This window comes from Tenebrio molitor, chromosome 5 (assembly GCF_963966145.1).
Source record: "Tenebrio molitor chromosome 5, icTenMoli1.1, whole genome shotgun sequence".
In the NCBI taxonomy this organism is placed as follows: domain Eukaryota; kingdom Metazoa; phylum Arthropoda; class Insecta; order Coleoptera; family Tenebrionidae; genus Tenebrio; species Tenebrio molitor.
In genome coordinates, this window is record NC_091050.1 from 5,556,691 (window position 1) to 5,569,179 (window position 12,489).

General features: G+C 34.0%; 1 protein-coding gene across 1 annotated transcript in view; it reads left to right on the forward strand.

The window, feature by feature from the left end:
- Positions 1-11,896, forward strand: part of LOC138131369 (neuroligin-4, X-linked-like) — a 112,742-nt gene extending 100,846 nt beyond the window's left edge. Inside the window, exons 7-11 of the mRNA XM_069048333.1 lie at positions 811-1,297; positions 4,583-4,859; positions 10,318-10,464; positions 10,817-10,969; positions 11,025-11,896. Coding sequence (XP_068904434.1) covers positions 811-1,297; positions 4,583-4,859; positions 10,318-10,464; positions 10,817-10,969; positions 11,025-11,494 — 1,534 coding nt within the window. The 3' untranslated portion in view covers positions 11,495-11,896. The remainder of the gene's footprint in view (positions 1-810; positions 1,298-4,582; positions 4,860-10,317; positions 10,465-10,816; positions 10,970-11,024) is intronic.
- The last annotated feature ends 593 nt before the right edge of the window (positions 11,897-12,489 follow it).

Below are 12,489 nucleotides of genomic sequence, written 5' to 3' on the forward strand. Positions count from 1 at the left end.
ATTTAGAATTTGGGCCGAATGGCTTATTTCAAAATTCAGTACAAAACCAGGTTAAAAAATAACCTTTTAAACATGAACATGCCGTGAAGTTTTCAATTCAATGCTTTCAGAATGTTGTATATTTCTACTAATTGTTAACCGGCATACTCTGACGAGGGCAAGTTATTGTCATTTTTTCACATTTCAATCCGATATCGATACGCAGGATCTGATAAAAGCTGAGTTGTTCGCTGAAGTACACCGCACTGATGAGCCCCAGGAGAGCGAAACCGGTCTGCGGTTTGTTTGGTAAACAGCTTAGCCAGCTTTCCATGTTTTTCTTTGCTAAAACATTCAAGTTTAAAATCTTTTAACATAAAGCGTTTTACTCGGTCTCATTAAAAAGCTCAGGTAGGTTTTAGTGGTGGTAGTAACTCTTTCTGATTTACCATACAGCAAGTGCAGTATCTAACAGTCATAAATTGCATTTGTTTAATATGTCGATTCAATACGAACCAAATGAGAATAATTTGCCTTTTTTAATTTTAATAACAATTCGAATAAACTCCTGAAAGCATTGACTGGGAAACACAATAGGTTTGTGAAGAGCTTCGAATGTTTGTTCAAAAATAATCGGGTTCCCTTGATGTGCATTTTTAAAAGACGCTTGAAATAAAATACTTGCGGCATTTCATCCACATTTTCTTCCAGTGCAAAATTATTCGATCAATACGGGGTCTGAATTTGAATACGCTACATTGCGCGATATACATCAAACACATACCCCGTGAAAGTACTTACATACATACCATGTAGACGACGTATTTATAGGCCACTCCAGGCACTACTCGACGTCCAGCTGGAAACCGTACGATTCATGCCAAGAATTGCTCCATCCCTCCCAGTGGATTTAGAGACACCTGACCCGTCCTTTGCAATGGAACACGCTAGCGAAAATTTTATCATGTGTGAAGTGATGTTGGGTACAACGACTACCGAAAGTTACAGTGACTTTAGTGCTGCTGATATACAGTACGGTTTCGAAGAGGACCAAAGAAACCGAGTTCTAAGGACTTACGTGAGAAACGCGTATGTGTACCATTTAAACGAGATTTTTTCCGCAATTAAGAACGAATATACGGACTGGGATAAACCAATACAACATCCCATCAATATTAGGGACTCTACAATGGAAGCGTTAAGTGACGGACATACAGTGTCGCCTCTAATCCGGGTCGCGTATTTACACGCTAGAAGAGGCGCCAAAACCTATTTCTTTCATTTCGGATATCAAACTAAAGACAGCGATTATCCTCAAGTGAGTAAACTTCCTTTAATTACCTACATACATTGAATTTATTGTATTTTTTTAATCAAATACAAAGTGTCTATAAAACGTATATCAAGAGTCCTGTGGAATTGTGCGGCTCTATAATTTTATTGTGTCGCACTATGAAGCCGTCAAATCAGATGTCAACAGTCAAATGTCAAATTATTAAATTTTAGAGGCAGTTGTGAGTTCGACGTCTTAGTTGTTTTGCTTGTGCTTTTCTTCAGTGGTTCTATATTCTAATTATTTTATTAATCTGTCATTAATGGACTTACATAACCTCTGTTATTCTATTTGGTACCACAATATGTTACAAAGCGGCAAAAATAAAATTTATTCAAATTCCATAGGACTCTTGATATACGTTCTTTTATAGACTCTTTGCTTTTTTATCTTACTTTTGTCTATTTTCTTTCGGTAACCATATAAATACTGCATTGATATAATTCAAGTTTGGTTTTATTGCATTGCACAATTTATAAGAATTTTCCGTATTGCTCTTGACAAAAGTCTATTTTGTATATAATTAGCAGTATTAGCGGCTTCAAACCAAAATTTCATCTCAAGATTCACACCTTAAGACTTTCATGAGCGAACGGTTTTTTTTTTGCAACCGTTCTGTTAAGGACAACACCTCCTCTGTCAGAATGAATAATTTTCGGTTTTCTTCCAAATTCATTTTCAACTGTTGGTGTGTACTTTTTATTGCAACCAAGAATATAATTCTTCTTTTCAAGTAAGTAAATTACAGTATGGCGGTTGTAATCATCAATTATCAAAAAAAAGTGTCTCCTATCTAGAGTAATAGTTTGCACAATCATTATGCACCAAATCCAAAAATTTTTGGCTGTTGAAGATGGATGTTTTCTTTCGGAAACAGCACCTCCGGTAATTTTCCTTTCACACATTAGCAATAAGCTGCAGTTTGAAGTATTTACTCTTACACATATTTTCTCGGCAGCTTCTGAAATATTCAGTATTTAATGTGGTTTGTTTACAATTTAATTTGTATACATTTTCTTTTAAATTCGCAAATATTAACTTTAAAATGAACATCCAGACTTGCTTTATGTAAAGTAAAACTAATAATATCCTAAGTTTTGGTAAAATAATATTTCTTCATTACAGTTAGAAATTTTAATGCGATTTTTCATTTTTCGCGTATTTCTAACTAGCTGATTAATTCACAAATTCTAGTGCCAAATCTTTATCAACTTTACTTTCCAAAGTTATTATTTTTATTAACATATTGCAACTTTCCCGTAAACTACATAGTATCAGTGCAACTACAAAATGTTAATTCTTCACCAATTCTTTTCCATATTTCTATTGTCTGACAGATTGTTGCGACATAATCTTTTCGAGATATTTTATTGATCAGTGTAGACTTTTCATGATAATTTTTCAATGAATTCCAATCTTCTTCTTGCAACATTACATCCTATAATTCTTCATTTATCATTTCTATTTTATATTTCCAAATTTGGTAATTTTTTAATTCTGTGTATCAACTTTGCTGTACCAATTTTTCCTTACAATAACCCATTTCTATTTGTCTATTTAGTTTGAACGCATCTGGGTCCATACCCTGTTGCAGATATTCATTAAAAGATGTATTTTTATTTTTCTAATATTTAACTTTGGTCTATTTTCAACAATAATAACTTGTTATTCAAAATTAAATACCATATTGGTAAAACTTTAAAATCACCGATCATTAGGAAATATGTAAGTACAAGAAACTTCCTCCTGTTTTGTCGGTAATTCCCAAAATGCTTGAATTCTATATCTATGTATTTACTTATTAACCTAATCTTTTAAATGGCGTTAATATGCCAAAAGTTAACACAGCTTACATTTTCGCCTTCCATTTCTGCTTTTAGGTACTGCCTTGATATTTTGAAAATAAACACCCGTTTAAGCTGAATAATTAAAGATTTAGCCGACCGTTTTATTAAAGAAAATACTTATGTAGGATTTTTTATATTATCAGTAGTATTATTACAATTATTCTGTATAATCACATTCCTTTCTTCTTCAAAATAATTCTTCAATACAAGACGTTCAGAAACTTAAAAAATATAAAAAAGGTAGCAAATGTTTAAAAACTATACTCGTATGCATAACACACTAATGGTTTAGTAAATATGAAAACTTAGTTAGTATAAATTAAATTACGATTTGATGTACCTCCCACTAGTATTATTTTTTTACAACGAAGGAAAACGACGTACCTTAATAAATTCCATTTCCTGCAAACGACATTTTATTCAGTTTCGTGTATATGCAAGTATATTGGTTTCATTTTAATATCTTTCGATATTAGAAATAAAAGTATGAGATTTAAACAAATCTTATTCTGTTATGCATATACTTTGTGGGTATATTGGGGAAGTCTCGAGAATATAATCGAAATCTTCTTCTAAAGATATTTGGGATAATATGCCTCCATAGAAATAACATTTTCATAAAGCAAATATTGACTTCTCTATATGAAACAGTTAAAGTTTAAGGCTGAAGGTTAAACATCAAATATGTCACCATAAACAAAAGTTTTCGAAGCTGCACTCTGTATTTCAGAGTCGTAAAACGGCAAGATTGACATCCTGCGTCTTTTTAAACTGCGTGTTCCTCTCTCGTTCGTCTTTTTTTATCAAATATCTTATTTTTGTTTCGAATCAATATTTTAAATATTTACCTGGAATATTTTAAAGCTGCAGTTGTTTTCAGTATCTTCAATTGCAAAAAAGTGATTTTTCGTCTTTTTTTACTTTTACAGATTATTTCAAAAATATAATTACTAAATGAGCACAATTTTACTGTTTTCTTGTTAATAGTAAAAGCAGACGGATCACTTAAAACTTTCAAACTCCGTAAACAAATTCTAAATCCATGCATATTTTTCTGGGAGTGTCCACCACATTCCAAAGATTGCTGCAGAAATCGTGAAAGCCATAAATTCTCGAAGTTGTCAAGAGAGTTTTTGGTGCCAATAGAGCACAACCTCCGAGATTCAAATGCATTAAAACGTAGTCCACAGTTGGAGCACTTTATTCAGTCTTCTCGATAGATGCAGAATAATGATTAAACTTCCTATTTTATTTTGCTAATTACAGTTACCTCCACTCGTACACTTCCTAATTAAATTTCTAATGGAGACCCGTTGGAGCCAGTGCGTCGTTCCGTCTGGGTACAATATTGTTCAATTCCAAGTTTTGCATTTATCTGTCAAATCTTTATTAATGAAGTTGTCTAATTAATTTTCGTTTTCAGCGGCTGGGAAGCGTCAGGGGTGAAGATGTTACGTACATATTGGGGATGCCCTTGGTCGGAGGAATGCCATTCTTCGCGCAGAACTTTAGTAAACAAGACATGGGGGTCGCCGAAGCTGTGCTCAACTTCTTCAGCAATTTTGCTAAAACGGGCGACCCCAATGCTCCCGGAATCCACAAAGACGTCCCCGATTACGGCACTCTAAGGGAGAAAACGCGATACCGCGGACTCGTGTGGGAACCATACGAAATTGGGACTCAATATTATCTCAGTATCAGTAAGTTCCCTTGATATCTTTTCCCCATTAATCATTATTTCCCACTTCGTACTGCTTTATGATCTGTTTCCTTGTCGACACTCGAGAAGAAGCCTAAATCATAATTGAAAATTTTCAAGAAGGGTGCACTTTTCACCTTGCCAGGTGTGGCTGAAGTTGAAGTCACGCCCTTCCTGTGAGGGTGTTTAATTAAAACTGGACCATACCAGCTCGCCGCATAGGCTCCCTAATTCTCTTTCCGCATCGTGCGCTTCATCCAGTTACAGCTTTGTGGATATTTATTACCATGTTCTTTAAAATATATACAAAGAATGTTCTGTGTAATTAAGAGATAACTTAAAGGGATTTTAAAATCAAAGGCTCACAAACGCTTCGGGCGATTTCGGATAGCCCGACGTTCAGATCAAGTATTAACTGCACCTGACTTTAAAAGCTCGTTATATGAATAATAACATTAACTTTGATCAATTAAGTTTAGATGTGTACCTACCTATAAAATTTGATTCTTCTTAATAGTGCATTTGCGCCAACATTAAAGAATTTACAACCTAACTATAGAGACACTGTAATTAAACTTGAAATTTAGCAGCAGCGCCTTCTACAAATTAATTATTCTTCTGCAAACACAAACCTCTTCCTTTATTACTGCAGAAGCAAACAGTAAGTAAGTTCCCCCTTTGAAATTGTCATTACTTAAAATTCTTAAATATATGCATTTCTCGCAACAATTAGCCAAAAGAGAATTACCCAGATCTCGAATTTACATAGGTATGTACGTCAGATTAACCGACATCGCATAACATTGCATATCAAACTTTTGTAACCAAAAATACCGCTGTAAACGTAAATAAATGGTAATTTATAAAACTTTAAAAGCTCCAATAAATTACTGTAAATATGGGAATATGGTAATGTGGTTTTATCCGAGTGATTCATTTTTATTACTAAGGTGTTTTCGCATTGCAATATTTAATATGCAAGCTAGATGTTTTTATATCGGATAGTAGAGTAAAAATGTTTCTGATTAAATATTACTAATTAGAATAATAAAAAACCACGTGTTGTAACAATAATCAGTATTTTTTTGAAGGAAGACACTTTGCACGCAGCCTAAAGTAATATTAAAATACAAACTGTCCTGACACTCCTGACAGCGTAATTTTATTAAAGCCATTTCCCTTTTTTGGTTTAGTTTATATTTCACAAAATGAAATACATTAATAAAGTTTACTATACCTACATCATTTATACATCATTGATTAGTAAAAAACATTATCACATATTGGCCAGAGAAGTTCTTCTGGAAAAATATAATTTTCAAATAAAAAGATAAGAACTGGCACGTACGTAAAATTAAGATGAAATGCTTAAAGTTATATAATTTCTTACAACTTTCTTCGAGTTATTAGAGTTAGCCAAGTTAAATTATAGAACAGTGCGCACCTTAATTTTTTCAATGTGAACTTTTTCAGTAAAGAATGGAACATTTTTGTATATTTAGAATTTCTCCCTTCACTTCAGGACTTCGATTTAATTCGAAACTTGCAAAGTTGACAAGCTTAAATGATTTTTTTCTCGCTTCAATTTAACTTTATCTGTAGATTTAACCATTATGATTATTTCAGATCCAATAATTTAGTTTCAATCTTTCGGTCCGTAGTGGCTGTGGTAAAAAACTCAAGTAATAATTAATGAATGGTAACTGTCTAATTCATTTCACTTGAATGGGAATAAGATGAAAGGTCAATTAATTATCTTCAATTCATAGAGATTTTATTAAATCAAGTTTCACTGATACACTACACTGGAGCTAATTAAAAAGGTCTATTATATTCTAATTGGTTATTACGAATGAAATATATTTTGTCATCATTTAATGAAAAAAGCATCATTAAATTACAACATTTAATCTGTTTCATGTCGAAATTCTCATTTTGTTTCTTTTACCTCCGCTTGACTGAAGTAGTAATAAACAGATCTCTCTTGTGATCAATTACTCTTTTTACTTTTTCCTGCAGATAATAATCTTTCAACAAGCATCTAATAAAAATTCGCCTCACCTCACAAATGAACAAGTTTATTTGCTTTGATTTTAATTTTCTCTTAATCTTTCGATTAAGCAGAGCCGTGCGTTAAGAAATTAAATTGGTCAAGTTACAGTAGTAGTAACATGTTTTTAACAACATCTATTTATCACAAATCAACACAAAATTTCAAAATGGTGCATTATACTTGTGATCTACATTGTTAATTGCTCACAGCGTTTAAATTAACCGGGGGCAAAAATTTCTCACACTGGGTATACTTGTCTCCTAAGTGTCAAGTTACAAGATAATTTAAACCACTGAACTAATCTACGAGATATATCGTGTGTTCAAGAAAATTTGTAATCGGATCAGCTTTGAAGATGAAACCGTACGTTTTTCCCGATTGATATGCTTAATTGTGGCTTTAATGCAACTAATTCTACTTGATACAAATTTGACAAGTATATTTATTGTGGCGGTCGTGAAAAAGTAGGTAAGTTGAAAATGTTAATTTTTCAGGGCAACGATTCAAAATTCCACATCATTCCTAAAATCCTGTAATTAATTAGAAACTTCTTTCTACCTGTACTTGCTTTCAATATAAGTAAATTTTAAACTGTGAAAATCTGAATTATTTAATTCCATGATTTATTATTAAGGTGTAAACATCGTTAACTCATTTTTGAAATTATTTGACTTACCTACTTTTTCACGACCGCCACAGATATAATGTATTAAACAGATACGTAGAAACTGCAGCCTTTACAACTTATTTTTTAACGTTATTTTCAATGTTTCGTCATATTGCAAGTAGATATGTATTTCATATTTCCTTGTAACGTGAACCAAGACCATGTGAACCAGTTTTACATGAATCGTCAACAAACAACTTGATTTTCTCGCATTCGTGTTTTCTGAATGTCTTGATGTGATTTCTGTACCTACCTATTTCCCAGTCGTGAGAAATTGGTACTACATATTTTCAATCCAAAATGTCAAATTAAAAAATTCTATAATTTTTATATTTACAAATATGACGGCTCCTGAATATTAGCAATATGACAAAGGTACAATCGCGGCCATCCAAAAGTGAACGATAGCTTGCGAAAATTTCCGTATTTTTCGTTAGATTAAATCAGGCTGTATTCATTGGCGTTCGTGCAGCAGGCGTTACTATTTTAATAATAAAAAGTTGTAATAATAAAAATGAGACTGAGAAGTAATTAATACATTATTAAAGTGAAAGTAAACTTTAGTAAAGAAACCTTTCCAACACCTGTTCGCATTGGCCTCTTAAGCCTGTTTTCTTGCCAACCCCTCTTTATATTGAAGATGCAAGTCTTACTGCAATGTAGTTCTCTCGCCACAGCAGCCAACGACCAATTTTCTTCTAGCTTTGCAATAGCCCTAGCTGTCTGCATCGGAGAGAGATGTGGCATTTAAAAAAAATAGTTTCAATAAATTTTTTATCGCTAGTGTCAACCAAAATTTATAGAAGCTAAATTTTTATTGATTTAAATATTTGGATTAATTAAAAACATCCAACAAAATGCAGATGATTTCATCTTAACTATTCGATAGTAATTGGTTTCGCTTACCTATTACAACTGCATTTTTTTCTCTTGTGGAAAATTTAATTTTAAGGCACAATTTTGTGTTTTAGCATTATGTTACTGTGAGATTTCATTCGCAGATTTTTTCATTATCTTCATCTGTCAAAATTAATCTCAGCGATGATATAACAAATTCCGCGAGCCGTACGTAGTATGCTGCTAAATAGCACGCAACCCTCTGACACCTTTCATGTAAGATTACCTCTTCATCCATATACTCAGGATTTTGAAATTTAGTAAGTGGTTTCCACTTCCAAACGCCTTAAGGGCTGTAACGTTAGAATTGTTCAATAAAACATATAATATGGTAAACCTATTGATCTTGGTGATGAATGCGTAATGAATAGTTTAAGACTCATAAGTTGTGAACTATGGTCGAAAGCTGTTAAACTTGAGAAAATATGGTCTCATTGTGTTTCTTAAAACTCGGCTCTCCTTAATTATTTACGCTCTCATATACTTTATTATCGGGACTTGATTGAAAATTATAATTAAAATCTTTAATCTCATTTATTTCTCTTAACACAATCAGCTTTCGTTTAAACTTTGTTAAATTGTTAATTATTACGCTGCTTTGATCACAAACGATCATAAAAGTATCGACGTTCACACAGTTCTAAATTTACGAAGTTTTCTATCTTGCCTGGTAGCTAGTTTAATTGTTTAAAGGTAAGTGTTGAAATTACGTTTAGGCGTAGTCTGTGTTAATACGATTAAACTAATTGCATAAAAGGTAAAGTCTGTCTCGAAGACACATTAATAATTCTATTTAATATTGATCGTTTGCGGTAGCTACTCGCTCGGATAAAATACTCGACAGAGATCTTGCGTCCATTCGAAGTTCATGAATTAATAAAATTTTCAAGAGAAAACCAAAACAGGCCTAGAGGACAAGTCACTTGTCATGACAGCTAGAGTACAGATTTGTGAGTTCTGATTTTGTTGTTTGCTACATTAAAGTTTCATCTGTGCAGAAAGTATCTTACAAAACTTTTCAATTTACAGTTTTGCGATTTAAAATAAAAATATTGGGTGATTTTACAAAACAACCTTTTAAAATTAGATCTCTGGAAACTACAAATAGAGCACCATAATGTAAACTTCGTACATTTGTTACCTCCTCCATTCATTTTAATACACCATTTGTTGACTCGAGTTATATAATAATAAAGTTGCCATGAGCCGGAGCTTTTTTCATCGATCACGTATCACACCGAATAATGAAAAGCGGAAGTTGGAGCAATCATAAATCTGTCAGAATTTTGAATAGAATTTATCCGGCAGTATACCTCAAAATGTCATACGATTTCCGGATCTCCTGTAGACTCTTCGAAGAAGTCGTTTTGAAGTGTCCGATTTACTCTAATCCGCGATAAACTCTTGTTATTCTAGGGTATAATAGACGAAATCGACTTGGCCAGTTAGCACTCTTTCAGACTTTCACTGAGCCTATCTATAAATTCGTAATAGAGGATGAAGTTATTCTCCGACAGCACCGGCTGTTGCCTAATTATTGGGATTTATTTGTCGAATCGTTTGTTTCTTCCTCCCTTTCCACATTCCTTCTTCGGGTTTGATTTACATTGACTGTAAGCTTGCAGAACGAGGTTTCTTCTGACGTTCGGAAAAATTTGATAAATAGTTTATATTAAATTTGTGTCAAACTGAAAAGCGATAAAGATAATAAACGTAATGAGTTAATCGGCTTACAAGAAAACAAGAGCGCTAGGAAATCTCTAGTATACACAATTTATCAGGAAGGGCGTAAACGTCGTCCGCTCACCCTCACTCAACTTTAACGACTTAATTCTATTACAGCATTAAAGCCAAAGATGAAGAGCCACTACCGGGGCCACAAGATGGCCGTTTGGTTGAATCTAATCCCGCAACTGCATCAGCCAGGAGATGATGACGTCAGTATGAGACACCACCATTTCCACGAGCGGGAACCTCATTACTATGCCGGTATGTTATATAATAGCAAATTAAATTTATTATTTTACCCGAGCGTACATACGAGTACTTTTCTCTACACAGCTGCAGCGCTTTTGCATCTCTCGACAAAAACACCGTTTGTCACTTAATCCTTCAATTTTTGTTGAGCTTAGCGAGAAGCTCCAGACGCAATTCCACGTTTCACATGAGCTTGTATGTCAACATTTATTCGAAAGAATAATGATCGAAGCGTCGCAGATCTTTCCTCTTGTGTCATCAAAATAATAATGCGTTTTCTAAAATATATGCTGTCGATTTCCCCTTAATTTTGCCGCTGGTTATTTCTTTGCATATAATTTATCAACTCGCTTTTTCATTGTAGGTTCTGTCAGGGCGGAATCATTCACTCGCTTACCCCCATCCCTGCATCCGGCCTCAATGACAGATTCCCATATCGCAAACGGAGAGGGTACGGAATGCGTTCCCAACACAACAGCTGATGACCAACTCGTAGACGATGACGAATTAAACCTAAGTAAGCGAGCGCGATTATGATTAGTTGTCTGCAAAGTATAATCCATTTGTTGCAGACGATGAAGAAACTGGGGAAGAGCTTCTCCAGAAACTAGCCACTCGGCACTACTACAGCTACACAGCCGCCCTCGGTGTTACAGTAGGAGTCGGGTGCCTGCTCCTGATACTGAATATGTTAATTTTCGCCGGAATTTACTACCAAAGGGATCGTGATCGCCGAAGACAAAATAATGTCCGTTCTTCTCGTTCCAATTCATCTCCATCAACGGAGACAATACCTATGTCACATCGTCCTTCCAGTCCTGACAGTTCATCTCGTCAATCACCCATTATTAGTAGAAAAGAGAAACAAGAACTGCCCCCATCGTACAGCATAATACCGAAGAGTCCATCTCGTACAGATGTGCCTTCCACAATGCAGGACACTTTGAAAAAGGAAAAACCGCCGCCGCCAGTAAGAACATCTAGCAATTTATCAGGCGGAACCGTTAAGAAGAGAGTCCAGATTCAAGAGATATCAGTATAGCAATCACAGAATGAGGTTAGTCCCTCATCAAAAATTAAGAAACCAGACGTCACTCCCGAACATGAAGCATTAAAGCCGTGTGATCTCGTTTCTTTCCAGTTATAACAAAAATGTGACTGTGTCATGATCTACATAAACAACTGATAATCTCAAAAATTGAATGATAGAAATGTTGCCGCGGAAAAACTCTGGAATGTGTAAATATTTTAAATCTTGCAACATTCGATGCTCGTTTTAAAAGTTTCCATTATTGTAACTTAGAAAGGTTTAAAGGAAAAATACAAAAATATGATGATTGTATAAGGTGTTCCTTACTGTATACTTTTTTTGTTCACCATTATACATATGTACCTATGTACCAATGTTTTTGTACATATACTATTAGGAAAATTAAACAAAGGAAAATAACACAGTGTTTTATTTGTGCATGCTACAAAAAAATTATTGAGTACTTCTCTTACATATCTACTATTCCACTTTAACACTAAATTGTTAATCCACTGGCTAAACCCAGGCTTCTCTGTCTGCTCCCATTCCCGCGAAAAAAATTAAGAAACTTTACAATTATGTTATGTGGAAACAAAGTAACCTGAAGAATGTACGATACCATCCCAATATCAGCCCAGACTTATTTTAAATAGGACAAGCAACGGATATCGGCTTTTTTATTAAAAAAAAATAATTGAAAAACAGGTGGAGTGAGTTTAGCCGATAGAAAAAAAGACAAGAGACAATATGTTCTGAAAATGCATGTATGTATACGTATGTCGGTCAGAAAAGGTTGCTGGAGCGTTTGTTGTATCGGTTACAGAACAAGAAAGACACCTTTAAAAGTTGATAAAACAGCGTGGATGTGATGCTGAGCGCAAAGAGGAATTCTGGGATGGCTGTTCGGAAGCAACATCGCAACAGTTTTAGTGCACCGACCCACGAAATTAAGGGAATTAATTCATGTTCATGTATGTAAAGCAGCGGCAGATTATCCATAAGACTTC